The 16441-nt window shown below is 52.9% G+C and overlaps 2 protein-coding genes across 2 annotated transcripts; both read left to right on the forward strand.

Annotated features, from left to right (window-relative positions):
- The first annotated feature begins 1227 nt into the window (after positions 1 to 1227).
- LOC131569219 (zinc finger protein 721-like) lies at positions 1228 to 12881 on the forward strand. The gene is made up of 4 exons (XM_058821426.1): positions 1228 to 1258; positions 3593 to 3687; positions 6671 to 9623; positions 11539 to 12881. Exons 2-4 carry the CDS (start codon positions 3630 to 3632, stop codon positions 12734 to 12736), a joined length of 4209 nt encoding a protein of 1402 aa, XP_058677409.1. The 5' UTR covers positions 1228 to 1258; positions 3593 to 3629; the 3' UTR covers positions 12737 to 12881.
- A 682-nt stretch (positions 12882 to 13563) lies between these two features.
- LOC131569218 (zinc finger protein OZF-like) lies at positions 13564 to 15538 on the forward strand. The gene is made up of 2 exons (XM_058821425.1): positions 13564 to 13679; positions 13821 to 15538. The coding sequence occupies exon 2, from the start codon at positions 13835 to 13837 to the stop codon at positions 15392 to 15394; it is 1560 nt and encodes a 519-aa protein (XP_058677408.1). The 5' UTR covers positions 13564 to 13679; positions 13821 to 13834; the 3' UTR covers positions 15395 to 15538.
- The last annotated feature ends 903 nt before the right edge of the window (positions 15539 to 16441 follow it).

A 16441-nucleotide genomic window follows, 5' to 3' on the forward strand; every position in this document is an offset into this window, starting at 1 on the left:
CCGGGAACGGACACCGGAACCGGACACGGACACCGGAACCGGCACCGGACACCGGAACCGGACCGGGAACGGACACCGGAACCGGCACCGGACACCGGCACCGGGCACCGGCACCGGAACCGCCCGGACCGAGCTCCGGGACCGGGACCGGGACTGGAACGAACTCCGAGCTCCGGGACCGGACACGGACACCGGAACCGGCACCGACCGGACCGGACACCGGCACCGGACACCGGCACCAGAACCGGCCGGACAGAGCTCCGGGACCGAGACTGGAACGGGCTCCGAGCTCCGGGACCGGACATTGAACACCTCTGACCGGACACCGGCACTGCCCGGACCGGACACCGGGACCGGAACCGGCCCGACCTGGCTCCGGGACCGGGACTGGAACGGGCACCGGAACCGCCCGGACCGGGCTCCGAGCGCCAGGACCGGGACTGGAACGGGCTCCGGGCTCCGGGACCGAACACCGGGACGGGCTTTGAGCTCCGGGACCGGACACCGGCACTGCCAGCGCTCCCAGTATCGCTCCCAGCGCTCCCAGTTCGCTCCCAGTATCGCTCCCAGTTCCCTCCCAGCGCTCCCAGTATCGCTCCCAGCGCTCCCAGTATCGCTCCCAGCGCTCCCAGTATCGCTCCCAGCGCTCCCAGTTCCCTCCCAGTATCGCTCCCAGTATCGCTCCCAGCGCTCCCAGTTCCGCTCCCAGTATCGCTCCCAGCGCTCCCAGTATCGCTCCCAGCGCTCCCAGTTCCCTCCCAGTATCGCTCCCAGTACCGCTCCCAGTTCCCTCCCAGCGCTCCCAGTATCGCTCCCAGCGCTCCCAGTTCCCTCCCAGTATCGCTCCCAGTATCCCTCCCAGTATCGCTCCCAGCGCTCCCAGTTCCCTCCCAGTATCGCTCCCAGCGCTCCCAGTTCCCTCCCAGTATCGCTCCCAGTATCGCTCCCAGTATCGCTCCCAGCGCTCCCAGTATCGCTCCCAGTTCCCTCCCAGTATCGCTCCCAGTATCGCTCCCAGTTCCCTCCCAGTATCGCTCCCAGTATCGCTCCCAGTATCGCTCCCAGCGCTCCCAGTATCGCTCCCAGTTCCCTCCCAGTATCGCTCCCAGCGCAGAGGGAGAGAAGGAGGAGCGGGAGGAAGAGGAGGACGCAGGAGGAAGGAAAGGAGGAGGAGAAAGAGCAGGAGGAGGAAGAGGAGGGACAGAGGAAGAGGAGGAGCGGGAGGAAGAGCGGCAGCGTCGCCGCCCGGAGCCCGCAGGTGAGCGCGGATGGGGGAGCTCGGCCTTACTGGGAGCGCTGGGAGGGAACTGGGAGCGCTGATTTATTATTTCATATTATTCATTATTTATTAATTTTTAGGGCTGACTTATTATTTTATGATATACGTTATATTAAAAAAAATTTATGTATTAAAACGATGCCTATTAACGTATAATAATTAAAATTGGTTTTATTATATACATTGCAGTAAAAGAAAACTATATAGTCAAGCTGTATATATTAATGTATATTAATTAAATTATATTTATTATTTTGTGGTACATATTGAAAGAAAATGATATATTAAAATTATATATATTTTAGGGCTGATTTATTATTTTATGATATACTTTATATCGAAAGAAAATTATATATTAAAACTATGCCTATTAACGTATAATAATTAAAACTGGTTTTATTATATACATTGCAGTAAAAGAAAATTACATAGTAAAGCTATATATGCTAATATATATTAATTAAATTATATTTATTATTTTGTGATACATATTGAAAGAAAGTTATATATTCAAATTATATATAATAACGTATATTTTAATTAAAATTATATTTTTAAGACATACATTAAGATAAAAATATACACTAAAACTATACTAAAAAATAGAAGAAAGGATTTGCATCAGAAGGCTGATTTATTATTTTATTAAAATAAAATTATACATCAAAACCACACTAAAAATAGACAAAAAAGGAATTCTTTAGAAGGGCTGGAAAGGAATAGAAAAGGAAAGGAATGATAACAAAAGCTGCTGACCCTGAGAGAATCCGAGCCTGCTCGCCGTGATTGGCCATTAATTAAAAACAAATTAAAAACACCCGGCCCGGACCAATCCCGGCCGCGCCTGTGGCATTCCACAGCCGCAGATAATTCTTGTTTATCTTTTCTCCAGAGGCTCCTCAGCTGCTCAGGAGAGGGGAAAAAACCCTAAAAAAAAGAGATTTTTCAGGAAATCTCGAGGCTGGAAGGGGCTCTGAGCCCTCCAGCAGCAGCCCCATTGTTCTGCCCCAATGATACATTAAACTATATCTATTAATTTGTATAAATTAGGATTATATGTATTACTCGTTATATATTACATTAAAAGAAAATTATATACTAAAGCTGTATATATTGATTAAATTTATATTTAATATTACATTGTATTACATTGTATTATTGTATTACATTATATTATATTAGCATAATAACCTATATATATATTAATATAGATATTAATTAAAATTACATTGTTTATTTTATTATATATTACATTAAAAGAAAATTATATACTAAAGCTGTATATATTGATTAAATTTATATTTAATATTACATTGTATTACATTGTATTATTGTATTACATTCTATTACATTACATTATATTAGCATAATAACCTATATATATTAATATAGATATTGATTAAAATTACATTGTTTATTTTATTATATATTACATTAAAAGAAAATTATATACTAAAGCTGTATGTATTGATTAAATCTATATTTAATATTACATTACATTACCTTGTATTACGTTGTATTATTGTATTACATTATATTATATTATATTATATTATATTATATTATATTATATTATATTATATTATATTATATTATATTATAGTATATTATAGTATATTATAGTATATTATAGTATATTAGCATAATAGCCTATATATATTAATATAGATGTTAATTACGATTATATGTATTACTTATTATATATTACATTAAGAGAAAATTATATACTAAAGATGTATATATAAATTAAATTTATATTTAATATTACACTACATTACATCGTATTATTGTATTGCATTCTATTACATTACATTATATTAGCATAACCTATATATATTAATATAGATATTAATTAAAATTACATTGTTTATTTTATTATATATTACATTTTAGAAAATTATATATAAAGATGTATATATAAATTAAATTTATATTTAATATTACACTACATTACATTGTATTATTGTATTACATTATATTACATTATATTACATTATATTACATTATATTACATTATATTACATTATATTATATTAGCATAATAACCTATATATATTAATATAGATATTGATTAAAATTACATTGTTTATTTTATTATATATTACACTGAAAGAAAATTACACCTTAAAACTATATATATTAATATACATGAATTAAAATTCTATTTATTATAATGCTGATTTTATTATACACAAATAAAATTATATATTAAAACTATAGAGATAGATATTAATTAAAATTATATTTTTAAAGATAGATATTTATATTAAAATAAAATTTTAATTGAAACAACACACCAATATTGCCCCACAGCGCTCAGCCCCTGTCCTGCCCCACGCCAGGATCCCCCATGGAGGAGGAGGAGGAGGAGGAGGCCGGGAGGAAGAGGAGCAGAGAGCGCCCGGCAGGTGAGGAGGAAGGCCGGGCCCCTTTTAACCCTCTGTGTGCCGGGGCAGCTGCCAGCCCGGCCCGGGGAGGGGCAAATGGGGGGTGGGGGCAAATCCCAAATTGTCCTTGTGGGGCAAATCCCGTCCAGAATTGTGGGGCAAATCCCAAATCCCGTCCTGAATTGTGGGGCAAATCCCATCCAGAATTGTGGGGCAAATCCCATCCAGAATTGTGGGGCAAATCCCAAATCCCGTCCTTAATTTGTGGGGTAATTCCCAAATCCCGTCCAGAATTGTGGGGCAAATCCCAAATCCTGTCCTGAACTGTGGGGCAAATGCCAAACCCCATCCTGGGATGGGGGCAAATCACAACTCCCATTGTGTCCTCACGGGGCAAATCCCACCCTGAATTTGTGGGGCAAATCCCAAATCCCGTCCTGAATTTGTGGGGCAAATCCCAAATCGCGTCCTGAATTGTGGGGCAAATGCCAAAACCCCTCCTATCCTTGTGGGGCAAATCCTAAATCTCATCCTGTCCTTGTGGGGCAAATCCCAAATCCCGTCCTGAATAGTGGGGCAAATCCCATCCTGGGATGGGGGCAAATCCCAAATCCCATCCTGTCCTTGTGGGGCAAATCCCAAATCCCATCCTATCCTTGTGGGGCAAATCCCATCCTTAACTTGTGGGGCAAATCCCAAATCCCATCCTATCCTTGTGGGGCAAATCCCATCCTTAACTTGTGGGGCAAATCCCAAATCCCATCCTGTCCTTGTCCTCGTGGGGGCAAATCCCATTTTCTCCTTGTGGTATACAGGGGGAAATTTGCCCCACAAGGACAAGTTCAGGATGGGATTTACCCCACAAGGACACAGTGGGATTTGGGATTTGCCCCACAAGGACAGGATGGGATTTGGGATTTGCCCCACAATTCAGGATGGGATTTGGGATTTGCCCCACAATTCAGGATGGGATTTGAGATTTGCCCCACAATTCAGGATGGGATTTGAGATTTGAGATTTGCCCCACAACTCAGGATGGGATTTGGGATTTGGGGTTTGCCCCACAATTCAGGATGGGATTTGCTCCACAAATTCAGGACGGGATTTAGGATTTGCCCCACAATTCAGGATGGGATTTGGGATTTGCCCCACAATTGAGGATGGGATTTGCCCCACAATTGAGGATGGGATTTAGGATTTGCCCCACAATTCAGGACGGGATTTGCCCCACAATTCAGGATGGGATTTGGGATTTGCCCCACAAGTTCACGATGGCCGTGCCGGTGCTCACAGGGCTCTCACGTTGAGGGAACAGCCTCAGGATCTCACTCCACGTCTCACAAGGCTGATTTATTATTTTATGCTCTATATTCCATCCAAATGAATCTATATTCCATTATTATTTTATTCCATAAAATAATAAATAATAAAATAATGAATCTTTTACCCCAAAAGAACAGCAGGAAAGGTTCCACCAGCAGGCTGGCTGAGCCAGGAATAGAAAGGAATGATAAAAAGGCTCTGTCCCTGGCTCTCTGTCTGCGATTGGCCATTCGTTATAAACATTCATTATAAACACTCATTATAAACATTCATTATAAACACTCATTATAAACACTCATTATTAGCAGGGGCCAATCCCAGCCCCACCTGCTGCATCCCACAGCAGCAGAGAATCAATGTTTGCATTCTGTGCCTGAGGCCCCTCGGCTGCTCAGCAGGAAAAATGCTCAAAAATTTTTCATAAAAAGGATTTTTCATAAAAAAGGATTTTTGATAAAAAAGGATTTTTCATAAAAATGTGTCTGTGACAGTGCATGGGCCTGGGAGGCAGCTGGAGTAAAAGGGAGTTGTCTCTGCAAAGAGATTTTCCAGGCTGGTTTTTACAAGTTTTTGCATCCTGTTCTTGTCCTTGTGGGGCAAATCCCATCGTGTCCTTGTGGGGCAAATCCCAATTCCCATCCTGAATTGGGGGGCAAATCCCAAATGCCATCCTGAACTTGTGGGGCAAATCCCATCCTGTCCTTGCCCTCATGGGGGCAAATCACACCGTGTGATTTATTTATGGAATAAAATAATAACGGAATATAGATTCATTTGGATGGAATATAGAGCATAAAATAATAATTCAGCCTTGTGAGACGTGGAGTGAGATCCTGAGGCTGTTCCCTCAACCTGAGAGCCCTGTGAGCACCGGCACGGCCATCGTGAACTTGTGGGGCAAATCCCAAATCCCATCCTGAATTGTGGGGCAAATCCCAAATCCCAAATCCCATCCTGAATTGTGGGGCAAATCCCATCCTGAATTGTGGGGCAAATCCCAAATCCCAAATCCCATCCTGAATTGTGGGGCAAATCCCATCCTGAATTGTGGGGCAAATCCCAAATCTCAAATCCCATCCTGAATTGTGGGGCAAATCCCAAATCCCATCCTGAATTGTGGGGCAAATCCCAAATCCCAAATCCCATCCTGAATTGTGGGGCAAATCCCAAATCTCAAATCCCATCCTGAATTGTGGGGCAAATCCCAAATCCCATCCTGAATTGTGGGGCAAATCCCATCCTGAATTGTGGGGCAAATACCAAACCCCATCCTGAATTGGGGGGCAAGTCCCAAATCCCATCCTGAATTGCGGGGCAAATCCCATCCTGTCCTTATGGGGCAAATCCCAAATCCCAAATCCTGTCCTTGAGGGGCAAATCCCATCCTGAATTGTGGGGCAAATCCCAAATCCCATCCTGAATTGTGGGGCAAATCCCAAATCCCATCCTGAATTGTGGGGCAAATCCCAAATCCCATCCTGAATTGTGGGGCAAATCCCATCCTGAATTGTGGGGAAAATCCTAAATCCCGTCCTGAATTTGTGGGGCAAATCCCAAATCCCATCGTGTCCTTGTGGGGCAAATCCCATCCTGACCTTGGTGTGGGGCAAATCCCAAATCCCATCGTGTCCTTGTCCCCATGGGGGCAAATCCCATCGTGTCCTTGTCCTTGCTCCCCCAGAGCAGGAGCTGAGCATGGAGAGCAGCGAGGAGCTGGTGGCTGAGGCCGAGCTGGGGGTCCAGGAGCAGCTCCAGGATGAGGAGAAGAAGCCCCACAAGTGCTCGGAGTGTGGGAAGAGCTTCAAGAGGAGATTGAACTTTATCAAGCATTGCAAAATCCACACCGGAGAACAACTGGGATCTGAGGGGGAAAAACCCACCCTGGACCAGAGATCCGAGCTGGGGCTCCATGAGCAGCTCCAGGGTGGGCAGGAGAAGCCCCACAAGTGCTCCGAGTGTGGGAAGAGCTTCAGGTGGAGCTCGTCCCTGAGCAAGCATCGCAGAATCCACAAGGGGCAACAGGTGGGATCTGAGGGGGACAAACCCACCCTGGGCCAGGGCCAGGGATCAGAGCTGGGGGTCCATGAGCAGTTCCAGGAGAAGCCCCACACGTGCTCGCAGTGTGGGAAGAGCTTCAGGTTGAGATCCTGCCTGATTATCCACCAGAGGATCCACACGGGGGGACAGCTGAGATCTGAGGGAGAAAAACCCAACTTGGACCAGGGAGGGGGTCAGAGATCAGAGGTGGAGGTCCATGAGCAGCTCCAGGATGAGGAGAAGCCTCCCAGGTTCTTGGAATGGGAGAAGAGCTTCATGCTGAATTCCCACCTGATTGAACAGCTGAAGAAGCAGACGGAGCAACAGCTGAGATGTGAGGAGGAAAAACCCAACCTGGACCATGGTGGTGGTCAGAGATCAGAGCTGGAGGTCCATGAGCAGCTCCAGGATGAAGAGGAGAAGCCCCACAGGTGCTCGGAATGTGGGGAGATCTTCATGCTGAGTTCCCACCTGATGGAACACTTGAAGAACCACACGGGAGAACATCTGAGATCCGAGGAGGAAAAACCCAACTTGGACCAGGGAGGTGAGCAGAACTTGGGGCTCCGTGAGCAGCTCCAGGGTGGGGAGGAGAAGCCCCACAGGTGCTCGGAGTGTGGGAAGATCTTCAGGTGGAGAGCCAACCTGGTCCGCCACCTCAGAATCCACACGGGAGAACGCCCCTACCAGTGTGGGGTGTGTGGGAAGAGATTCAGCCAGAATTCCAACCTGACTGTCCACCTCAAAATCCACACGGGGCCGCAGGTGGGATCCGAGGGGGACAAAGCCACCCTGGACCAGGGCCAGGGATCCGAGCTGGGGCTCCACGAGGAGCTCCAGGGTGGGGAGAAGAAGTCCCACAAGTGCTCGGAGTGTGGCAAGATCTTCAGGTGGAGGTCCAACCTGATCCGCCACCGCAGAATGCACACTGGGGAGAGGCCCTACGTGTGTGGGCACTGCGGGAAGGGCTTCACCCAGAAAGCCCACGTGATGGAGCACCAGAAGATCCACGTGGGGCCACAGCTGGGCGGAAATCCAACCCTGGGTGATGAAGGGGGTGAGGGATCAGAGCTGGGGCTCCATGAGCAGCTCCAGGGTGGGGAGGAGAAGCCCCACAAGTGCTCCGAGTGTGGGAAGAGCTTCAGGTGGAGATCCAAAATGATGAGGCATTTCAGAACCCACACGGGGGGACAGCTGAGATGTGAGGGACAAAACCCCACCCTGGGTGAGGGATCAGAGCTGGGGGTCCAAGAGCAGCTCCAGGGTGGGGAGGAGAAGCCGCACAAGTGCTCCGAGTGTGGGAAGAGCTTCTGGAAGAGCTCCAACCTGACCCGCCACCTCAGAATCCACACGGGTGAACGACCCTACGTGTGTGGGGTGTGTGGGAAGAGCTTCACCCAGAAAACCCACCTGAGTGACCACCAGAAGGTCCACACTGGGCAACAGCTGGGCGGAAATCCAGCCCTGGCTCATGAAGGCGGTCAGATAGTGATGGTGGTGGTCCACGAGCAGCTCCAGGGTGGGGAGAAGAAGCCCCACAAGTGCTCGGAGTGCGGGAAGAGCTTCAGGAAGAGAGCCAACCTGATGGAGCACAGCAGGGTCCACACCGGGGAGAAGCCCTACAAGTGTGGGGAGTGTGGGGAGAGCTTCAGCTGGAACTCGCAGCTCATCCGCCACCAGAGGGTGACCCACACCGGCGAGAAACCCTACGCGTGCCAGTTCTGCGCCAAGAGCTTCACCTGCAAGTCCCACCTGACCAGCCACCTGAGGACCCACACCGGGGAGAAGCCCTACGAGTGCGACCAGTGCCACAAGAGGTTCCAGAGCAGCTCCTCGCTCGTCGTCCACCAGCGCTCGCACACGGGCGAGCGGCCGTTCCAGTGCCCCGAGTGCGGCGTGGGCTTCAAGGAGAACTCGGCCCTCGTCCGGCACCGCCGGACCCACACCGGGGAGAGGCCCTACGGGTGCGAGCAGTGCCAGAGCTCCTTCCCGACCCGCTCGCTGCTGGCGGAGCACCAGCGCATCCACACCGGGGAGAAACCGTTCCGCTGCGACGACTGCGGGAAGGGCTTCCGGCAAAAGTCCAGCCTGGTCAAGCACCGCAGGATCCACACCGGGGAGAGGCCGTACGTGTGCGGGCAGTGCGGGAAGAGCTTCACGCAGAGCTCCAACCTGTTTGCGCACCAGAGGAGCCACGCGGAGCGGCCCTACGAGTGCGAGTACTGCTGGAGGAGCTTCTCGCAGAGCTCCAGCCTGATCCTCCACCAGAAGTGCCACACGCAGGTGAGGCCCTACGAGTGCAGGAAGTGCGGCAAGAGCTTCACCACCAAGTCCTGCCTCCTCACCCACCGCATGATCCACACCGGGGAGCGGCCCTTCGAGTGTGGGGAGTGCGGGAAGGGCTTCATGTCCAAGTCCCACCTGGTTTACCACCAGAGGATGCACAGCGGGGAGAAACCCTACGAGTGTGAGCAGTGCAAGAAGAGGTTCCTGACCAGCTCCCACCTGCTCAGCCACAAGCTGACGCACTCCGGGGAGAGGCCGTTCTGCTGTTACGCTTGCGGGAGGGGGTTCCGGCAAAGGTCCAAGCTGGTCACGCACCGGTGCAGCCGCAGCAGGAAGACGCCGTTCCAGTGTCCCCAGTGTGGGAAGAGCTTCAGCACGAACGCCCACATGACCAGACACCTGCAGACCCAGCACTGAGGTGGGAAGAGCTCCGTGCTCTGCTCCAGCTCCGTCTCACGCGGGAGGATCTGCTCTGGATGGTGCCCGGGTGGGGCAGAGCCCAGGTGATTCATGTTTGAAGCACACCTGCCCCAGGGCTCCACATCCGCCTGGATGCCCGTGGCCTGGATTTTCTTTTTATTTCTCTTTATCCTTTCTAAACACCTAAATCTGGGGTTAATAATAAAAACATTGAACTAAAACAAGCATAGGGACATGGGGTCTTCCAGGGGATGAGGGGGAGGCTGGGTCTGAGGGACTTCTCTATCTGGTTGCCATTTCTGTATTCCCTGTGCTTTTCCACTTTTACTATTACAGTCCCCAATTCCCATTTCTCTGTTTCCTTTCCCGTTCCCATTTTCTGATTGCTGATCCAAATCCCAGTCCAGTATTCATGCTCCATTTAAATAAAATGTGTCACGGACATATTTTATTAAAAAATCCTTTCCTTAGGATCTTATGCTTCTGAGAAGCTGAGAGGCCTCTGAAATTAAACTATCAACACTAAGTATCTGCTGCTGTGGATTGCAGCAATTTCATCTTTAATTGGCCTAACATGGTTGTTTTTAATTAATGGACAATCAAAGCTCAGCTGTCTCAGACTCTCTGGTCACTCACAAGATTTTGTTATCATTCTTGTCCTTTATTTTCTAGCTTTCTGATTAAATCCTTTTTTTCTATACTTGTAGTATAATTTTAATATAGCATTATCTTTTAATATCATATATCAATCATAAAATAATAAATCAGCTTTTTCAAAATAAAAACAGGGAGTCAAAATTTTAATCTTTTCCCACATCTTGGGACCCCAGAGACCACCACAGGGTCCCTTTTCCGTTCCCGGTCCCCATTCCCCGTCCCGATTCCCCGTTCCCGCCAGGACGTCACCGAGAAAATCCGCGCTCCTCCCTCCCACCAATCCCAGAGCGCGATCGCTCCCGGATTTGCATAACCACGCCCTCGCCCCGCCTGTATTTTGGTGCCGGCGCTGCCCGGGCCGGACTCGGAGCGGAGGAGGAGGGGGAGAAGGAGGAGGAGGAAGAGGAGGGACAAAGGAAGAGGAGGGACAACGGAACAGGAACAGCGGGAGGAAGAGGCGCCCCAACACCACGCGGTTCCCGCGCTCCGGCCGCAGCTGCCCCGGCCCCGCCGGCATCGCCCCCCGGAGCCCGCAGGTGAGCGGAGAGGGGGAGCTCGGCCCGACCCCATCGCGGGGGGCTCCGGGAGGGTTTTTGTGGGGCAGGGGAGGCAAATCCCGCCGTGTCCTTGTGCCCACGGGGGCAAATCCCATCGTGTCCTTGTCCCCACGGGGGCAAATCCCACCGTGTCCTTGTCCCCACGGGGGCAAATCCCATCGTGTCCTTGTCCCCACGGGGGCAAATCCCACCGTGTCCTTGTCCTTGCTCCCCCAGAGCAGGAGCTGAGCATGGAGAGCAGCGAGGAGCTGGTGGCTGAGGCCGTTGGGAGCGGCTCCACGGCTCGGCAGGGAGAAGCCAACGGGGAGGAGAAGCCGCGGAGATCCCTGAGCAGGAGGGGCTGCAAAGGCAGAGCGCGGGGATCCGAGGGGGAAAGAGCCAGCCTGGGCCATGGAGGGGCTCAGAGATCCGAGCTGGGGCTCCATGAGCAGCTCCAGGGTGGGCAGGAGAAGCCCCACAAGTGCTCCGAGTGTGGGAAGAGCTTCAAGAGGAGATCCTGTCTGAATGTCCATATGAGGAGTCACACGGGGGAGAGGACCTATGAGTGTGATGAATGCCATCAGACGTTTTACAGAAATTCCCATCTCGTCAGTCACCAGCGCATTCACGCCAACGAGCGGCCATTTTGCTGTCCTGATTGTGGAAAGGGATTCAGGCAAAGGTGCAGCCTTGTCATCCACCAGCGAATCCACACAGATGAGAGGCCCTATGAGTGTGGGGAGTGTGGCAGGAGCTTCAGAGAGAGCTGCAGCCTGACTGTCCACCAGAGGAGGCACACGGGGGAACGACCCTACGAGTGTGGTCAGTGCCAGAAGAGGTTTGTGAGCAGCTCTGAGCTCGTGGGGCACCAGCGCTCACACACAGATGAGAGGCCCTTCCAGTGCCCCGAATGCGGGAAGAGCTTCAAAAGCGTCTCCCGCCTTAACAGGCACCGGCGCAACCACGCTGGGGAGAGGCCCTACGAGTGTGGTCAGTGCCAGAAGAGGTTCCTGACCAGCTCCGAGCTCCTCAGTCACCAGCTCATCCACACCGAGGAAAAGCCGTTCCACTGCCGTGAGTGCGGGCAGGGCTTCAGGCGCAACTCCAACCTCATCGTCCACCGACGCATCCACACCGGGGAGAGACCCCACAAGTGTCCCCAGTGTGGGAAGGGCTTCATCTCGACCTCCAACCTGACTGTCCACCTGAGAAGACACACAGGGGAGAGGCCCTATGAGTGTCCCCAGTGTGGGAAGAGCTTCGCAAACAGCTCCCACCTGACTGTGCACCTGAGGAGCCACACAGGGGAGAGGCCCTACAAGTGTGATCAGTGCCAGAAGGGCTTTTACACCTCGTCTGAACTCCTCAGGCACCAGCGCATCCACGCAGACGAGAGGCCCTTCCGCTGTCCCGATTGTGGGGTGGGATTCAAAGACAAGTCAACGCTTGTCAAACACAGGAGGATCCACACTGGGGAGAGACCCCACGAGTGTCCCCAGTGTGAGAAGAGCTTCAGAGACAGCTCCAGCCTGACTGTGCACCTGAGGAGCCACACTGGGGAGAGGCCCTACAAGTGTGATCAGTGCCAGAAGGGCTTTTACACCTCGTCCCAACTCCTCGAGCACCAGCGCACCCACACGGACGAGAGGCCCTTCCGCTGTCCCGAATGTGGGGTGGGATTCAAGCACAACTCAGCTCTGGTCACACACAGGAGGATCCACACCAGGGAGAGACCCCACAAGTGTCCCCAGTGTGGGAAGAGCTTTTCTAAAATCTCTGCCTTGAGCAGACACCAAAAGAGCCAGCACTGAGGGCAGCCCAGGGTGAGAAGAGCTCTGTGGGCTTCTCCAGCTCCATCTCACAGGGGAGGATCTGCTCTGGATGGTGCCCAGTGATCCCAGGTGGGGAGAGCCCCTTTTAATCCTGCTTGCAGCACACCAGGCTGGGGACTCCACATCCACCTGGCTCCTTGTGGCCTGGATTTTCTTTTTATATCTCTTTGTCATTTTTATACACCTTTCTAAGTCCAAGGTTAATAATAAAGATGTTGAACCAAGACGTGGATGTGGACATGGCGGGATCTTCCAGGGGATGAGGGGGATGCAGGGCCAGAGGGAGTTGAGGGTTCCTGGGGCAGATTTTGGGCTTCCTTAGGACTTTGGGCACCCCATGATCCCCATTCCCTGTTCCTGTCCCCAATACTGGTCCGCATTCCTTGTTCCCATTCCCTGTCCCCAATCCCGCTCTCTGTCCACATTCCCGGTTCCATTCCAATTCCCGGTCCCCATTCCCGGTTCCCGCTCCCTGTCCCCATTCCCGGTCCATGTCCCCATTCCCGGTCCCCGTTCCCGGTTCCCGCTCCCTGTCCCCATTCCCGGTCCCCGTTCCCGGTCCCCGCTCCCGCTCCGCTCTCTCCGGACGCTCCAGCTGCCCCCCCCGCCGTTACGTCACCGAGCACACCGCGCGCTCCTCCCTCCCACCAATCGCAGCGCGCGATCGCTCCCGGATTTGCATAACCCCGCCCTCACCCCGCCTGTATTTTGGTGCCGGCGCTGCCCGGGCCGGACTCGGAGCGGAGGAGGAGCGGGAGGAAGAGGAGGGGGAGAAGGAGGAGGAGGAAGAGGAGGGACAAAGGAAGAGGAGGGACAACGGAACAGGAACAGCGGGAGGAAGAGGCGCCCCAACACCACGCGGTTCCCGCGCTCCGGCCGCAGCTGCCCCGGCCCCGCCGGCATCGCCCCCCGGAGCCCGCAGGTGAGCGGAGAGGGGGAGCTCGGCCCGACCCCATCGCGGGGGGCTCCGGGAGGGTTTTTGTGGGGCAGGGGAGGCAAATCCCGCCGTGTCCTTGTGCCCACGGGGGCAAATCCCATCGTGTCCCTGTCCTTGCTCCCCCAGAGCAGGAGCTGAGCATGGAGAGCAGCGAGGAGCTGGTGGCTGAGGCCGTTGGGAGCGGCTCCACGGCTCGGCAGGGAGAAGCCAACGGGGAGGAGAAGCCGCGGAGATCCCTGAGCAGGAGGGGCTGCAAAGGCAGAGCGCGGGGATCCGAGGGGGAAAGAGCCAGCCTGGGCCATGGAGGGGCTCAGAGATCCGAGCTGGGGCTCCATGAGCAGCTCCAGGGTGGAGAGGAGAAGCCCCACAAGTGCTCCGAGTGTGGGAAGAGCTTCAGGAGGAGATCCACCCTGAATGTCCATATGAGGAGTCACACGGGGGAGAGGACCTATGAGTGTGATGAATGCCAACAGACGTTTTACAGAAATTCCCATCTCGTCAGTCACCAGCGCATTCACGCCAACGAGCGGCCATTTTGCTGTCCTGATTGTGGAAAGGGATTCAGGCAAAGGTGCAGCCTTGTCATCCACCAGCGAATCCACACTGGGGAGAGGCCCTATGAGTGTGGGGAGTGTGGCAGGAGCTTCAGAGAGAGCTGCAGCCTGACTGTCCACCTGAGGAGGCACACGGGGGAACGACCCTACGAGTGTGGTCAGTGCCAGAAGAGGTTTGTGAGCAGCTCTGAGCTCGTGGGGCACCAGCGCTCACACACAGATGAGAGGCCCTTCCAGTGCCCCGACTGCGGGAAGAGCTTCAAAAGCGTCTCCCGCCTTAACAGGCACCGGCGCAACCACGCTGGGGAGAGGCCCTACGAGTGTGGTCAGTGCCAGAAGAGGTTCCTGACCAGCTCCGAGCTCCTCAGTCACCAGCTCATCCACACCGAGGAAAAGCCGTTCCACTGCCGTGAGTGCGGGCAGGGCTTCAGGCGCAACTCCAACCTCATCGTCCACCGACGCATCCACACCGGGGAGAGACCCCACAAGTGTCCCCAGTGTGGGAAGGGCTTCATCTCGACCTCCAACCTGACTGTCCACCTGAGAAGACACACGGGGGAGAGGCCCTATGAGTGTCCCCAGTGTGGGAAGAGCTTCGCAAACAGCTCCCACCTGACTGTGCACCTGAGGAGCCACACAGGGGAGAGGCCCTACAAGTGTGATCAGTGCCAGAAGGGCTTTTACACCTCGTCTGAACTCCTCAGGCACCAGCGCATCCACGCAGACGAGAGGCCCTTCCGCTGTCCCGATTGTGGGGTGGGATTCAAAGACAAGTCAACCCTCGTCAAACACAGGAGGATCCACACCGGGGAGAGACCCCACGAGTGTCCCCAGTGTGAGAAGAGCTTCAGAGACAGCTCCAGCCTGACTGTGCACCTGAGGAGCCACACTGGGGAGAGGCCCTACAAGTGTGATCAGTGCCAGAAGGGCTTTTACACCTCGTCCCAACTCCTCGAGCACCAGCGCATCCACACGGACGAGAGGCCCTTCCGCTGTCCCGAATGTGGGGTGGGATTCAAGCACAACTCAGCTCTGGTCACACACAGGAGGATCCACACCAGGGAGAGACCCCACAAGTGTCCCCAGTGTGGGAAGAGCTTTTCTAAAATCTCTGCCTTGAGCAGACACCAAAAGAGCCAGCACTGAGGGCAGCCCAGGGTGAGAAGAGCTCTGTGGGCTTCTCCAGCTCCATCTCACAGGGGAGGATCTGCTCTGGATGGTGCCCAGTGATCCCAGGTGGGGAGAGCCCCTTTTAATCCTGCTTGCAGCACACCAGGCTGGGGACTCCACATCCACCTGGCTCCTTGTGGCCTGGATTTTCTTTTTATATCTCTTTGTCATTTTTATACACCTTTCTAAGTCCAAGGTTAATAATAAAGATGTTGAACCAAGACGTGGATGTGGACATGGCGGGATCTTCCAGGGGATGAGGGGGATGCAGGGCCAGAGGGAGTTGAGGGTTCCTGGGGCAGATTTTGGGCTTCCTTAGGACTTTGGGCACCCCATGATCCCCATTCCCTGTTCCTGTCCCCAATACTGGTCCGCATTCCTTGTTCCCATTCCCTGTCCCCAATCCCGCTCTCTGTCCACATTCCCGGTTCCATTCCAATTCCCGGTCCCCATTCCCGGTTCCCGCTCCCTGTCCCCATTCCCGGTCCATGTCCCCATTCCCGGTCCCCGTTCCCGGTTCCCGCTCCCTGTCCCCATTCCCGGTCCCCGTTCCCGCTCCGCTCTCTCCGGACGCTCCAGCTGCCCCCCCCGCCGTTACGTCACCGAGCACACCGCGCGCTCCTCCCTCCCACCAATCGCAGCGCGCGATCGCTCCCGGATTTGCATAACCCCGCCCTCACCCCGCCTGTATTTTGGTGCCGGCGCTGCCCGGGCCGGACTCGGAGCGGAGGAGGAGCGGGAGGAAGAGGAGGGGGAGAAGGAGGAGGAGGAAGAGGAGGGACAAAGGAAGAGGAGGGACAACGGAACAGGAACAGCGGGAGGAAGAGGCGCCCCAACACCACGCGGTTCCCGCGCTCCGGCCGCAGCTGCCCCGGCCCCGCCGGCATCGCCCCCCGGAGCCCGCAGGTGAGCGGAGAGGGGGAGCTCGGCCCGACCCCATCGCGGGGGGCTCCGGGAGGGTTTTTGTGGGGCAGGGGAGGCAAATCCCATCGTGTCCTTGTGCCCACGGGGGCAAATCCCATC

This window comes from Ammospiza caudacuta, chromosome 29 (genome assembly GCF_027887145.1).
Source record: "Ammospiza caudacuta isolate bAmmCau1 chromosome 29, bAmmCau1.pri, whole genome shotgun sequence".
Taxonomy (NCBI): domain Eukaryota; kingdom Metazoa; phylum Chordata; class Aves; order Passeriformes; family Passerellidae; genus Ammospiza; species Ammospiza caudacuta.